General features: G+C 36.4%; 1 protein-coding gene across 2 annotated transcripts in view; it reads right to left on the bottom strand.

Annotated features, from left to right (window-relative positions):
- Window positions 1–17143, bottom strand: part of PRKG1 (protein kinase cGMP-dependent 1) — a 1397311-nt gene that overhangs the window by 372184 nt on the left and 1007984 nt on the right. For both annotated transcript variants that reach the window (XM_003409256.4, XM_003409255.4), the window contains exon 5: window positions 3409–3472. In XM_003409256.4, the coding sequence (XP_003409304.1) occupies window positions 3409–3472 (64 nt within the window). The remainder of the gene's footprint in view (window positions 1–3408; window positions 3473–17143) is intronic.

The raw sequence follows: 17143 nt of genomic DNA, 5'->3' as shown, positions 1-17143 counted from the left end.
CAGTTCTACTCTGTCCTATAGGGTCGCTATGAGTCGGAATCGACTTGACGGCACTGGGATTGGTTTTTTTTTTTTTTTGGTTATATGCTCCCGATTTTCCTCCTGCTTTCACAGGCCTCTACTAGCTCCTCTTCATTTGCCAACCTCTTGATGTGGGAATGTTAAGGACCAATCATCAAAGTTTTATTCTATTTCCTCCTATGTATGCATTTAAAGAGCCCTGGTGGTGCAATGGGGCCCTAGTGGCACAGTGGTTAAGAGTTTGGCTGCTAACCAAAAGGTCAGCAATTTGGATCCACCAGCTGCTCCTTGGAAACCTTATGGGGCAGTTCTACTCTACTCTATAGGGCCGATATGAGTTGGAATTGACTCAATAGCAATGGATTTTCGGTTTGGTGGTACAATGGTTAAGCACTGGACTGCTAACCTAAAGGTCGGGGTTCAAACTCACCAACAGCTCTGTGGGAGAAAAGACCTGGTAATCTGCTGCCATAAAGATTTACAGACTAGGAAACCCTATGGTTTAGGACTCTGTCCTATAGAGTCACTATGAGTTGGAATCAACTCGATGGCAACGAGATTGGATAATTATTTATATAGTATATAATAAAAATAATTAGTTACTATTTATTGTCTCTCTTTGTGAACCCCTCCCCCCCAATAATTTAAGCTCCGTAAAGGGAGAGACTTTTGTTTTGTTTTGTTTCATTGCTACATGCCCAAAGCCTGAGAGAGTTGTGGAACACAGTAAATGTTCAGTAAATAATTATATAATAAATAAAAACAATCAATATAAAGTCTTGATTCTAAGCACTCCTAAGGGCAATAAGGGAGAATGACATAAAAGAAATGTTCAGGTGGGGAAAGACACTACTGTGCCACCCTCTGTCCCCTGTAAAACCATTGCCTTCGAGTCAATTTCAACTCACAGTGGCCCTATAGGACAGAGTAGAACTGCCCCATAGGGTTTCCAAGGCTGATGGTTTGAACAGTTGACCTTTCGGTTAGTACTTCAGTGCTTAACAATTGTACAACCAGGGCTCTTTCCCTCTGTCCCAGGACTATTTGCATCTCATTTCACTCTTATTTACCCAATCAAGTCTCCTTTAAGAATGCTTCTTTAAAAATATATTAGTCTTTCAGAAAGGGCCACATGGACCAGAGACCTACATCATCCTGAGACCAGAAGAACTAGTTGGTGCCCGGCCACAACCGATGACTGCCCTGACAGGGAGCAAAACAGAGAACCCCTGAGGGGGCAGGAGATCAGTGGGATGCAGACCCCAAATTCTCATAAAAAGACCAGACTTAATGGTCTGACTGAGACTAGAGGAATCCCAGCAGTCATGGTCCCCAAACCTTCTGTTGGCCCAGGACAGGAACCATTCCTGAAGACAACTCATCAGACATGAAAGGGACTGGACAGAGGGTAGCAGAGAGATGCTGATGAAGAGTGAGCTATTTGTATCAGGTGGACACTTGAGATTGTGTTGGCATCTCCTGTCTGGAGGGGGGATGGGAGGATAGAGAGAGTTGGAAGCTGGCAAAATTGTCACGAAAGGAGAGACTGGAAGGGCTAACTCATTAGGGGGAGAGCAAGTGGGAGTACGGAGTAAGGTGTATATAAACTTATATGTGACAGTTTGACTTGATTTGTAAACGTTCACTTGAAGCTCAATGAAAGTTAATTATATATATATATATATATATATATATATATATATATATATATATTAGTCTTTTAGTCCTGCCCCTCCTTACCTTCTCCCAACCGAAAAAAAACAAAACAAAACAAACCCGTTGCCATCTAGTCGATTCCGACTCATAATGACCCTATAGGACAGAGTAGAACTGCCTCATAGAGTTTCTAAGGAGCACCTGGTGGATTCGAACTGCCAACCTTTTGGTTAGCAGCCATAGCTCTTAACCACTAAGTTACCAGGGTTTCCTCCCTTCTCCCAAATTTCCAAAGGCTTCCCAATGCTAGGAGAATGAAATCTAAGTATCTAAATGGACCTACTAGACTTTGCAAAATTCCATCTCAGGGTACAGTCTGCACACCAGCCCCAGGGGCCTATTCCTCTCTTTAATCCATTTGGTTCCTTCTGTCTGTAACAGTTCACCCTTGGATGACCAACTTTGCAGAGTTGGCTCTTAGTATTTTATAGAGCTACATACTTTGCAGAGCTAGGCTCGTAGTGCTTCCTCAGAATCCTTCCATGGCTTCCTAGACTATGTTGATTCCCCTATTTTATCCTCTTAGCAGCTCATATTTTACTTTTTGACTTGTATCACATTTCAATTAATCAATCATTTATGCAATTGGTTAATTAATATGAATCTCTCCATCTAGAACGTTACCTCTATGCAGGCAGCCTGACTTATTCACTCATATCCCTGGGGTCCTGATCATAGGTGATGCTCAGTAAACATTTACTGAATAAATGGAAAAATGAATGAACCTGACCTGGAATATTTCCCTCATCTGACTCATCTCTGTCTTGTGATTTATGCCTGGGCTGCTTGACTATCCTTTTAAATTCATGAATTCATTGCTTGTTTTTTGAATCCGATTGTAACTAATTCCATCCTTCATCTTGTCCACCTCAGCAACCTACTTTGGGTTGATAGTTAGCTTTGCCTTCACAGATACTGTTCTTAGATTTTATCAATACATCTATATTTCCTCAACAGGAGAGAAAAGAAATTTTTTTTCTCTTTTCAACCTGAAATAGAACTCACATTGCCAATACCTTTAGGAGAACAACTTTAGACACTAAAACTTGTATGTTTTAACTTTGGCTTTGATGTTATCAGTTTGAGTGGAAGTACTCTAGTCAGCTTGTGCTCAGTTTTTAATCTCAAAGAGGTGGCCCATGACTGAATAACCTAATATGCAGTGTTTCTCCTCTTCTGTAAAACTGTGGCTGGACAGGGTCAGAGACAAAGAAGTAACAATGATACTTCCACAGTCAGGCATAAAATTATGTGTGTAAAATATACTTATATGCTAAAAAATATGTTCCCAACTCCTAATTCCTATTGTAAATTCCATAGTTTGACCTTTCAGCATGGCAGTAACTAATTTTCCTTTACCCTGACTGAAATAAGAGAGAAAATACACCATCTCCCATTCTTGGAAACAAAAGTAACATTATATTTGCCAAGAGGAAACGTTTTCTCCCTCTGTAGTTAAGTAGACTTTCCCATATCTAACTGTGTATAAATGTAGGATGCACTGAGCTGCTTTTCACACGAAGCCAAACATGAAGGTAATCCAAGAGTTTTAAAAGAAAAAATCTAAATGGTCTCTTAGGGGCTTGTGACTCGTCGTCACACAGCTATGAAAGAAGCCTGCAGAACAGGCTGGGTCCTGTCTCCAAAAGTTCAAGGGCTAAAAACAATTACCTCTTCAAGGACATCAGCAAGCTTACTGAGGATCTCTTCAGGAAGGCTCTGGAATGTTGGAACGCTGGAAAACAAAACAGAGAATGATGCTGAAGGCATGAAAGCAACTTACTTTCCTAAATGAAACAGCAAAATATCTGAATGAAAATACAAAAGCATTTCATGACAAAGAATCTGCACATGCAGATCAAAGTAATTATTCAAGCATGGCTTGATGTCTAACAACAGGGAAAAAGGCGTGTTCTACTAGAAGGAACATGGATAAGACTGAGTTCAATTCCCACTTACATTTGCTTGCAATGACCTTGAGTGCCACAGCTATAAAGGGGAGAAAACCGCTGTCTCCCTTATCAGTCTGCTGTTGCCAGAGTCTTTCCAGCTTCACCAACCTCTGCATTCACTCCCCTGTCAAATACACAAATCCTTCTCCAGGCCAACTCCTACTTAACCTTTAGGATAAAGCTTGATTGATCATACCTCACAACCTGCAAGCACTCATTCAACAACTCTGGGAAGCTTCCTTGACCCTCATCCCAACTCCTCCCCAGCTAGGTTCCAGACCAGTTGCCAAAGTCCGTTCTGACTCATGGTGGCCCCATGTGTGTTAGAGTAAAACCGTGCTCCACACGGTTTTCAATGGCTGATTTTTCAAAAGGAGATTCAAGCGCTTAACCATTTACATCACCCAGAGATGGCTAGGTAAGGCCTCCCTGTTATGAGCTCTTTTATCTCTTACTAAAACTGTGATCAAATAATGAATTGAGTATTTGTTACTGCTGGTCTTCCCTGCTAGAATGAAAACTCCACAAAGATAGGAACCATATCTATCTTGCTCATCCTTGTATTTTCACTGATTTACAAATAACATAAAGGCAGCAGCATGTGTTAAAAACAGTTACAAAAGCAGGAATGTGTGAATGCCTCCTAGGACAGTTATAAGGATCGGACTAGGCAGGATAGAGTCAAGAGTCAGACTCATAAAAGACACTCAAAAATCCTAGTTTCCTTCTTTCCACTCTTTTATTTCTTCCCATGGGGCAGTAAGCAGAAAATATTGAATGATGTTGAATGCATGAACCAAAAAAAATTTTTTTGTTTATATATACAAAATAGAAATGACTTTAAATGGAAAAAAAAAAAACCTCATCAACATATAGTTCTTGAAACTCCACTGGAAAATCTGAGATGTGAAACTAAACACTCATTTAATCACATGTCAATGTTAAAATAGAGAAACTACTACAGATGAATTTGTATACATTTATATGCCCTCTGATATTTGAACTATAGTATAATTTTGCCTTGATTAGAATAATACAAGAAAAGAAGCCACAACACACTGTTTTGATACAAGGATGAAAGTTTTGCTGTTAATTTATCACTCCAATTCCCATTACTTCAACCCAATAGGGTAAAGTCAATTGATAAAATCCAAAGGTTTTGTGCAGAGGTGTAACAATTCACCCAGGACCATCTGTTCCACCAGATTTATTGCTATGGTCTGAGCATGTGGGTTTTTAATTCCAGAAAGCAGTCTATTTCAGCAGCCAAATGGAACGTATCACAGAAAGAGACAGAAGATAGAAGAAGCTGTTTCCATGAGTTATGCAGGTTGAAAAATCTAGCCTTTCCTTGTTCTTTTAATGAGCTATACTTCAGTGACTTCTGAGATGTAAGAATGATTAGAGAGCTTCCATATTCCAGTGGGTATTTGTGGAAAACACAAACTATAACCGATTTTTTCCTGCTTTATTGTAATTGGCTCCTTTCTCTACACAGGCTTATTATTTCCATGCTAGAACTTATATTTCAATCTATGCTGTATTTATGTCAAATTATACTACAATACTTTCATTCTCATGGGAGTTCTCAATCATGAGGAAAAAAATTAAATGAGGACAATTTTAATATTTACTTGACCACATGACACACTAAATGAAAATAAAAACACTACATTTTAGGGGAACATTTTAAATATATTAAATTTTACAAGTGCCTCTTAAAATGTGCTAAAACATCCAGTAGCATTTACTATTAATAAAAATTAAAGATGATTTTTAAGAAGAAATGCATTTTAAATTATCAGTGCTAATTGAAGCACTTCTACATAATAGAAATCATTGAATTAAAAAAAAAAATCCTTCGTTTTTATAAATCACTCCAAAAACACTCTGTGGCTATCTTTAAAATCCTAAGATCTCTATTTCTCATGTAATTAATTTGCTTTCTAAGAATTACTGGTCTGTCAATGGCTTGAAGACCAAGAATAAAAAAATTCAGCATATTCTTACTTTTAATATGAATATACGTGAAATATATTAGTGGCATTTTCACAAATATATCAAAATACATTGACTCAGAATCTACTAATTTGGATGTATAAGAATTCCAGATGAAGTTGCCTATGGTTTAGAAAACTTAAGGCAAAATAATTACCAGGAAAAACTTCTAGCTAAAATTTTTAAACACTAGAGAAAAATATTTTCATTTATGTAAAAAAAATTCATAGGAACAATTTACATTTTAATTACAAATAATCTTATGGATCTATTAAAATGTCTTGGCTCTCTAAGGATTTGTAGTAGGCCTGAAGTTACAGGAAGAACTTGAATCTAACAGAATAGAGATGATTTAATATGTGGTCTTTTTCCATTGGTTCTTCTTAATCTAATGAAACAAGGATTTGAATTTGTAGTGACAATAGAAAATAAGATTTGAGTGTTGTCTATTTGCCAGGCATTGAACTAAGTGTTTTATAGATAATATAAATTTCATTTTTATAAAAGCCTTATCAAATAACCATTATTATTGTGGCCCATTCTACAGAAAAGACAACTGGAACCTTGAGGGTTTGCTTGCAGGCACACTGCTCATCATTAGTGAAGAAAGGATTAAAATTCTTATCTGAATGACTCTGGAGCTGATCACTGGCTCACTGATTTACACATGCTTACAATAAAGGTAAGTAGAAAAAGGCTTTCTGTAACTTTCAAAAGAATACTTAATTATTTTAGATAATGGCTTAGAAATTTTGATTAATAACATTTAATTTCATGACTTTATTTTGCAGCTTTTTAATATGAAAAATGTCAAATCAACAGAAGGGCTAAAAGAATTAGTCAAGGATCACCTGTATCCCCATCACCTAGATTGAAAAATTTTTGATGTTTTGCTGTATTTGTTCTATCTACTTTCAATTATTCTAATTTTCTGTGTGGTGAAATGAGTTCCTTTATGTGGCCTTTTGCCTTGGTTCTTTGGGAAAACAGCTGGAGGTTTTCTCCCTAAACCCTGAGGAGTTACCTTTGCCCTAGTTTTCTATCCCAGAGGGTTTGTTACTTTTGTCCAAGTTGATTGACATCTTCTGGGAAAATTGTAAACAATTTGATACCTTTTGTCTGGTCCTAGGCTGCAGCCTGTCCTGTGATTGGTATGCACCTGTAGGGACTGGTCAATAGACTATGCAAATGAGGTGAGTTATAGCTCGGCTGTGCCTCGTAGGCAAATGAAGTGTCTATGGCCCATTGAGACGGTTTTGGTCAGTTGGTGGCCCTGGTGAGAGTGTCATGCCTTGAAATTGACAAGGAGTTTGTATATTTAAGCAACCAGCCCCGAAGAGGTTTGTCAGACAGAAAGAAGCAGGAAGAGAAGAAGCAGGAAGAAGCAGAAGGAAGAAGGAAGAGAGAAGAAGCAGAGAGGGAGGAACCTCCTAAAAGAGCTGTAAAACACAGATCAAGGGCTGTAACACTGAAGGAAGTGACAAGCCCAGAAGGAGCCCAGCTGTGGAGCCAGCGGTGATGGGCTTAGAAGAGCCTGTCCTCAGGGGGCTGAGAGGAGGTTGTCCTTTGGGGGGCTGAGAGGAGTCTATGCTCAGAGGGACAAGAAGAACCTGTCCTCAGGGGACCAAGAGGAGGCCTGTGCAGCCAAGAGGAGCTGAGAGAGCTGTCCTGCACTACAAAAGGGAGACTTTGTCTGCATGCTTTCTGATCCTGATCCTGAGTTATAGCCTGTTGATCCTGATCCCGAGTTGTACCCTGTTCTGTAATAAACCACTTAGCTGTTAAGTATGGTCTGTGAGTTCTGTGTGGCCATTGCAATGGATTATCGAACCCAAAAGAGAAGTAGAGAGTGCCATGGAAGGTATGGCTGGTGTAAGAACTGATAAAAAGTAGAGAGCGGGGGTCCATCTGACCTCCACCTGATGGGAATCAGCTTTGTGCTGATGGTGATTCTCGTTAGCCCTCATGAAGTTAGACAGGTTCAGGTGATACTACTAGTATTACTACTTCCACCATCTTACAGTGTATATAGTCAATATATACTTAGATACTTTTTAATGAAACATTTGAAAATAAGTTGCACATGTCATAAAATTTCACCCTTAATACTTTAGCATGCACGGGCTAAAAATAAGAACATTTTTCGTAAGTGAATAACCACAATACGATTACATTACATGCGAGAATTAACTATAATTTTATAATACCGTCTAATATATATTACATATTCTAATATTACCTCCTGTACAAAAAATGACTTTGTTAGACAGTTTGTTGTTTTTCTTTCAAACTAGGATGCAGTCAAAATTCATATAATGTTTTTGGCCATTATATCTCTTTAGTCTCTTATTCTACAATAATCCTCTCACATTTTTTTTTTCCCATAACATTGATTTTTTGAAGAAATGTGAACAACTGTCTTATTGAATGTTCCACATTCTGAATTCATCTTAGTGATTTTATTTCTGGTAATCTACTATATGAAAAGAATGACTAACAGAGGGGTAAAAAAAAAATCTAATATACAAAGTATTTTATTACAGTGGTATGCCAATAAAAAAATGAGGACAGATATGGAAAAACATACAGCAGCAGTTCTCAAAGTTCTGTCTGGCAGCATTGGGATTTCACCAAGATCTTTTCATGGGGATTCTCAAAATCAAAACAATCGTTACTGTTGTTAGGTGCCATTGAGTCAATTCCATTTCATAGAGGCCCTGTGTACAACAGAACGAAACACTGCCCAGTCTTGTGCCATCCTCACAATCATTGCTATAATGGAGCCCACTGTTGCAGACACTGTGTCAATCCATCTCTTTGACAGTGTTCCTCTTTTTCACTGACCCTCTACTTTACCAAGCATGATGCCCTTCTCCAGGGACTGGTCCCTCCTGATAACATGCCCAAAGTATGTGAGTCTCTCCATCTTCCTTCTAAAGAGCATTCTGGTTGTACTTCTTCCATGACAGGCTTATTCATTTTTCTGGCAGTTCATGATATACTCAATATTCTTCATCAACACCATAATTCAAATGCATCAATTTTTCTTCAGTCTTCCTTATTCATTGTCCAGATTTTGCGTGCATATGAGGCTATTAAAAATACCATGGCTTGGGTCAGGCACACCTTAGTTCTCAAACTGACATCTTTACTTTTTATCACTTTTTAAAAATCAAAACTGTCTCCATAAAGTTTGAGTTTGCCCTTTCTGTTCTTATTCTTTCACAAGTGTACCAGAGTTTTCCAGAGGCTATGTGGCATGTGATAACATCATTTTGATGGCTAATGGTTAGTATGCTTATTCCTGTATTTTCTAGGACTTTATAAGATAGTAGATTTGTGCTATAAATATATTGTTTACAGAAATTAACTCAGTATGCTTTCAGTACTTTTACTGTGCTCTTACCAGCTATTTTTTTTTATTATACCTACTACAAACTCCGTAAGCTTATTATAATCCAGTAAAGCATTTCTTTGAAATACTGAAGTTTTCCTTGTGCCTTAGTGTAAAAACAAAAAGAAGTAAATACATTTCAATGGCTTATTTTGCCAATAACAGATTTCAATTTTTTAAAAAAATATTTCTAACTTTTAAAGTTTTATCTAAAACTTCATTTTAGAATAATTAATGTTAAAATTTAATAATACAAAGTTTATTTTATATATATATTTTTTATTTTTAAGAATGGATCATTTGCTTTCAAAGGGAAGATTAGAAGACTTATGTTCTCAAGCCACAGTGTAATTTCTAAGTCTAAAGATACTGAAAAAGATTTAAAAAATGACATAGCAGAGAGTTTTCTGATTCATGGGTGGGAGAAGTCTACTCCAAAGAAACTTGGAACACTGTAAATCAGAAATGAAAACATGATGAGACCTATCTCCTTCTCAGCGTTATAGACGAAAATACTTTATTGTCTTATAGAACAGAACATTTTTAACAGTATTATCGTGTTAGGTAAGTTGTGATGTTACTTTGAGGCCAAACATTCAGAGCATAAAGAAAAGGGATTTCAATTTTCAAATGCAGACATGGTGAACTTTTTTAAAGCCCCAAATTATTGGGTACAGCTTTTCAAATTAGAAATGAAAGAAGTCAGTGAAGCATCGTACAGGGTGAGTTATTGTATTCCATTGCTCAGAAAAGCCCACTCGATAGCTGAAAGACCAATAAAGCCTTGTAGAGTTGGCTTTGCTGAATGTCTGCTGGACAAAAAGTCAGTAAAAGAAATCATTGTGCTGCCTCTTTCCAATGATGCAGCACCTTGCTGAATTAGAGATTTAGCTGCAAGCACAAAGACTGAGCTAAATCTTATCTGTAGAACTGCACTTTTACCTTATAAATGGGTGAATCTACACAGACATTGCTGGACTTGCCGCTTTGTTTGAGTTCATTCCTTTGCTGTCTGAACCAGCTAATCACTGATGAAGATCATCTTTTATGTGCATGCTTGGCAACAAACACAGTGGTGATGAAATATTCAAAGCATTGAATAACTTTTTTGAATCTTACAGCTTATCTTGTGTTGACATTTGTACTGATAGTGCCAAAGCAATGGTGGCCCCTTTGCACAAAATAAAATGCCAGTTTCACTCTGAACTGTTCTTGATAAAATAGCAATAGTTACTAATTTAATTAAATTTCAACCCTTGAGAACACATCTTTTTAATATCGTGTGTGATAAAATGGCAAGTATACAAAAAGCACTTCTGCTGCATATTGCAGTATGATGGTGGTCTGAAGAAAAAGTACTTGTACGATTGTTGGAGTAACAAGCAGAATTAGGTACTTTTTAATGGAACATAATTTTTACTTGAGAATGAAAAATAAACTGATTACTCAGACATGAGTATTTGGCAGACAATTTTTCAAATGAACCAAGTGAGCTTGTCACTTCAAGGAAAACAACAGTGTTTTCTTACCAATGACAAAAAATGAACTTCCGAATAGAAAATTATACTTAATAAAACTTTTATGCACCACTGTGAGCTTAACAGCTTCCCAATACTTAAAAACTTTTCTTCTGAGATCGATCAGTGGCAATATGTTGATATTAACAAATGAGGGTTTTTTTGTTTTTTTAATATTGTAAATTTTGTAAAACTTGTTGAACCAATATTTTCCAAATGACCAATGCATGATGGTACAAATCATGCTTGGGTAAAATGGGCACTCCAAGTACAAGATGGATCAATGGATATTAATGTAACAGCACCGAAAGTTAACAGATATGGTTTCAGAGTCCACATTACAACTAAACTTTAAGAAACTACAGTTCGTAGGATTTTGGTATAATATCAAATAAGAAGGTCCACAGTTATCTAAAAAGGTCATTAGCACATTCCTCCCTTTCCCTAATACATGTCTCTGTGAGACTGGATTTTCATCCTATACTTCAACCAAAACAGCATAAATTCAAAAGGTTCAGTGCAGAAGCAAATATGTGAATAATCCACTATCTTCTACTAAGCCAGATGTTAAGAGATTTGCAAAAATGTACACTCAAGCTTCTCTTTTCACTATTTTTTGAAAATGTGTTTATTTTTATAAACATAGGTTCTTTCTGTTAACATGTAATATGTTTATTATTGAGAATTTTAAGTGAATTAGTAAATATTTTAAAATTTTCTCTTTTTTTTTTCAAGACTGTATCAATAGATATAACCAACATAAGTTGGAGAACCACTGGCATACAGTGATTAAACCTGATGTATTGATGACAAGTGTGTTAAAAATGAAGTACATATAAGACAATATTACAAGGAAAGGATAATAAAAATTATGTCTACAATAAAATAATTATGTCTTTATTAAAACCTCTTACAGTTATGAATACCGAAGCTTTGCAGGGAAATATCAAAAGTTAACAGGAATTCTGTTAGGTACAGTGATTATTAGTCTTTATTTCTATATTCTAACATTTTTCTATTTTGTAAATATATTTTTATAATGCCAAAAAAACATGAAATGTACAATTAGAAAAGATGTATCTTAATGGGTCCATTTTAAAAAGAAGTTTCATAATGTTGATGAAATACAATTGTTTATTTACTCACCAAAATTTACTGATTTCCTACTATGTGCCAGAAATTGTTTTAGGTGTTTGGGATTCATCAATGAACAAAAGCAAACAGTCCTGCCTATTCAGCAGGGAAATAGAAAATAAAGAATAAACATATTAAATAATAGATATTATGCATTGTACATGTATGCATATATGTCATATAGTACATTAAATAAGGGTTACAGAGCAAGGTAGCAGGGATTACAATGGGAAGAAGAGCAGATTAAAAGATTAAACAGGGCAACCAGGATTCTTCATTGAGAAGGTGAGATTTGAACAGAAATCTGAGAAGTGAGAGAGGTAGTTAAATGGAGATCTGAGGATAGAGAAGCCACGCAGAGTAGAAAATTAGAGCAAAGTGTTTTAAATGACTTATGGATTCCAGGAGCAACAGTTAGGGTACCTAGATTTCAGTGACCTACTGGGAAGGTTGAAGAGCAGTAGATGTCAAGAGGAAAGAAGCAGGGTATAGATCACAAAGGGCCTTGTAGACCATTGTAAGAACTTGGCTTTAAGCTGAGGGAAACGTGGAACCACTTGCCCAGGTGTGACATGGTCTTACTTACATATTAAAGAGACTCCTCTGTGGCTTTATGAAGAAAAAAGTGTGTTGGTGAGGCTGAGACTTGAAGCTGGTAGACCAGATACGAGTCTACTGCATAAGAGCAGATAAGAGGTTTGGACAGAATACAAGCAATGGATGTGGTGAGAAGCAGTTGGGCTTTCATATTGTGAAAGTAGAACCAGCATGATGTTCTGATAGACCGGATGTGAGATGAAAGAGAAAGGGAAGAGATGAAGATGACTCCAAGTTTTGGGGCTTCTCATTGGAAGGAATCCATAAAAACAGTTTAAAAATTTTAAATACTAAACAATTTTTTAAAAATCTATTTAGGGACTCGGGGGCCAAGATGTCGGACTACGTGGACACTACCGTGGATCCCTCTTGCAACAAAGACTCGGAAAAACAAGTGAATCGATCACATACATAACAATCTACGAACTCTGAACAACAAACACAGACTTAGAGACGGAGAATGAACAAATATGGGCAGACAGCGACCGTTTTCAGAACCAGGAGCTAGCGTACCAGCCGACTACCTGGAAAATCTAGTTTCCCAGTGATGGCTCGGAGACAGCAGTCCATATCAAACCACATAAGGAAACAGACCATGACAGCTTCTCCAACCCCCCAAACAAAAGAATCAAAATCTTTCCCAAATGAAGATACATTCCTGGAATTATCAGATACAGAATATAAAAAACTAATTTACAGAATGCTTAAAGATATCACAAATGAAATTAGGATAACTGCAGAAAAAGCCAAGGAACACACGGATAAAACTGTTGAAGAACTCAAGAAGGTTATTCAAGAACATAGTGGAAAAATTAATAAGTTGCAAGAATCCATAGAGAGACAGCATTCAGAAATCCAAAAGATTAACAATAAAATTACAGAATTTGAGAACGCAATAGAAAGTCAGAGGAGCAGACTCGAGCAATTAGAATGTAGACTGGGACTTCTGGAGGACCAGGGAATCAACACCAACATAGCTGAAAAAAAATCAGATAAAAGAATTAAAAAAAATGAAGAAACCCTAAGAATCATGTGGGACTCCATCAAGAAGGATAACTTGCGGGTGATTGGAGTCCCAGAACAGGGAGGGGGGACAGAAAACACAGAGAAAATAGTTGAAGAACTCCTGACAGAAAACTTCCCTGACATCATGAAAGACAAAAGGATATCTATCCAAGATGCTCATCGAACTCCATTTAAGACTGATCCAAAAAGAAAAACACCAAGACATATTATCATCAAACTTGCCAAAACCAAAGACAAACAGAAAATTTTAAAAGCAGCCGGGGAGAAAAGAAAGGTTTCCTTCAAGGGAGAATCAATAAGAATAAGTTCAGACTACTCAGCAGAAACCATGCAAGCAAGAAGGGAATGGGACGACGTACACAGAGCACTGAAGGAGAAAAACTGCCAACCAAGGATCATATATCCAGCAAAACTCTCTCTGAAATATGAAGGAGAAATTAAGATATTTACAGAGAAACATAAGTTTAGAGAATTTGCAAAAACTAAACCAAGACTGCAAGAAATGCTTAAGGAGATTGTTTGGCCTGATGACCAATAATATCAGGTACCAGCACAATACAAGGTCACAAAACAGAACGTCCTGATATCAACGCAACTCAAATAGGGAAAGCACAAAAACAAACAAAGTAAGATTAATTCCAAAAAATAAATAGACAAAATAAAACACATAACAGGAAATCATGGAAATCAATAGATAAACGATCACAAAAATCAAAAAGAGGGACTAAATATAGGAGGCATTGAACTGCCAGATGGAGAGTGATACAAGGCGATATAGAACGATACAAGTTAGGTTTTTACTTAGAAAAATAGGGGTAAATAATAAGGTAACCACAAAAAGGAATAACAATTCCATAACTCAAGAAAAACGTAACGACTCAACAAACATAAAGTTAAACACTATAAAAATGAGGATCTCACAATCTACTAAGAAAAACGTCTCAGCACAAAAAAGTATGTGGAAAAATGAAATGGCCAACAACACACATGAAAAGGCATCAAAATGACAGCACTAAAAACTTATTTATCTATAATTACGCTGAATGTAAATGGACTAAATGCACCAATAAAGAGACAGAGAGTCACGGACTGGATAAAGAAACACGATCCATCTATATGCTGCCTACAAGAGACACACCTTAGACTTAGAGACACAAACAAACTAAAACTCAAAGGATGGAAAAAAATATATCAAGCAAATAATAAGCAAAAAAGAAGAGGAGTAGCAATATTAATTTCTGACAAAATAGACTTTAGACTTAAATCCGCCACAAAGGATAAAGAAGGACACTATATAATGATAAAAGGGACAATTGATCAGGAAGACATAACCATATTAAATATTTACGCACCCAATGACAGGGCTGCAAGATACATAAATCAAATTTTAACAGAATTGAAAAGTGAGATAGACACCTCCACATTTATAGTAGGAGACTTCAACACACCACTTTCGGAGAAGGACAGGACATCCAGTAAGAAGCTCAATAGAGACACGGAAGACCTACTTACAACAATCAACCAACTTGACCTCATTGACTTATACAGAACTCTCCACCCAACTGCTGCAAAATATACTTTTTTTTTCTAGTGCACATGCAACATTCTCTAGAATAGACCACATATTAGATCACAAAACAAATCTTGGTAGAATCCAAAACATCGAAATATTACAAAGCATCTTCTCAGACCACAAGGCAATGAAGCTAGAAATCAATAACAGAAAAACTAGGGAAAAGAAATCAAATACTTGGAAACTGAACAATACCCTCCTGAAAAAAGACTGGGTTATAGAAGACATCAAGGAGGGAATAAGGAAATTCTTAGAAAGCAACGAGAATGAAAATACTTCCTATCAAAACCTCTGGGACACAGCAAAAGCAGTGCTCAGAGGCCAATTTATATCGATAAATGCACACATACAAAAAGAAGAAAGAGACAAAATCAGAGAACTGTACCGACAACTTGAACAAATAGAAAGTGAGCAACAAAAGAACCCATCAGGCACCAGAAGAAAACAAATAATAAAAATTAGAGCTGAACTAAATGAATTAGAGAACAGAAAAACAATTGAAAAAATTAACAAAGCCAAAAGCTGTTTTTTTGAAAAAATTAACAAAATTCATAAACCATTGGCCAGACTGACTAAAGAAAAACAGGAAAGGAAACAAATAACCCGAATAAGAAACGAGAAGGACCGCATCACAACAGAGCCAAATGAAATTAAAAGAATCATTTCAGATTATTATGAAAAATTGTACTCTAACAAATTTGAAAACCTAGAAGAAATGGATAAATTCTTGGAAAAATACTACCTACCTAAACTAACACATTCAGAAATAGAACAACTAAATAGACCCATAACAAAAAAAGAGATTGAAACGGTAATCAAAAAACTTCCAACAAAAAAAAGTCCTGTCCCAGACGGCTTCACTGCAGAGTTCTACCAAACCTTCAGAAAAGACTTAACACCACTACTACTGAAGGTATTTCAAAGCATAGAAAAAGACGGAATACTACCCAACGCATTCTATGAAGCTACCATCTCCCTGATACCAAAACCAGGTAAAGACATTACAAAAAAAGAAAATTATAGACCTATATCCCTCATGAACATAGATGCAAAAATCCTCAACAAAATTCTAGCCAATAGAATCCAACAACACATCAAAAAAATAATTCACCATGATCAAGTGGGATTTTTACTAGGTATGCAAGGCTGGTTTAATATCAGAAAAACCATTAATGTAATCCGCCACATATATAAAACAAAAGATAAAAACCACATGATCTTATCAATAGATGCAGAAAAGGCATTTGACAAAGTTCAACACCCATTTATGATAAAAACTCTTACCAAAATAGGAATTGAAGGAAAATTCCTCAACATAATAAAGGGCATCTATGCAAAGCCAACAGCCAATATCACTCTAAATGGAGAGAACCTGAAAGCATTTCCCCTGAAAACGGGAACCAGACAAGGATGCCCTTTATCACCGCTCTTATTCAACATCGTACTTGAAGTCCTAGCCAGGGCAATTAGGCTGGACAAAGAAATAAAGGGTATCCAGATTGGCAAGGAGGAAGTAAAGCTATCACTATTTGCAGATGACATGATCGTATACATGGAAAACCCTAAGGAATCCTCCAGAAAGCTACTGAAACTAATAGAAGAGTTTGGAAGAGTCTCAGGTTATAAAATAAACATACAAAAATCACTTGGATTCCTCTACATCAACAAAAAGAACACCGAAGAGGAAATAACCAAATCAATACCATTCACAGTAGCCCCCAAGAAGATAAAATACTTAGGAATAAATCTTACCAAGGATGTAAAAGACCTATACAAAGAAAATTATAAAACTCTGCTACAAGAAATTCAAAAGGACATACTTAAGTGGAAGAACATACCCTGCTCATGGATAGGAAGACTTAACATAGTAAAAAGGTCTATTCTACCAAAAGCCATCTATACATATAACGCACTTCCAATCCAAATACCAACGTCATATTTTAAGGGGATAGAGAAACAAATCACTAATTTCATATGGAAGGGAAAGAACCCCCGGATAAGCAAAGCATTACTGAAAAAGAAGAAGAAAGTGGGAGGCCTCACTCTACCTGATTTCAGAACCTATTATACAGCTACAGTAGTCAAAACAGCCTGGTACTGGTACAACAACAGGCACATAGACCAATGGAACAGAATTGAGAACCCAGATATAAATCCATCCATGTATGAGCAGCTGATATTTGACAAAGGACCAGTGTCAGTTAATTGGGGAAAA

This window comes from Loxodonta africana, chromosome 16, assembly GCF_030014295.1.
Source record: "Loxodonta africana isolate mLoxAfr1 chromosome 16, mLoxAfr1.hap2, whole genome shotgun sequence".
In the NCBI taxonomy this organism is placed as follows: Eukaryota; Metazoa; Chordata; class Mammalia; order Proboscidea; family Elephantidae; genus Loxodonta; species Loxodonta africana.
The sequence above is the reverse complement of the archived record's forward strand: the minus strand, read 5'-3'. Positions and strand labels throughout refer to the sequence as shown.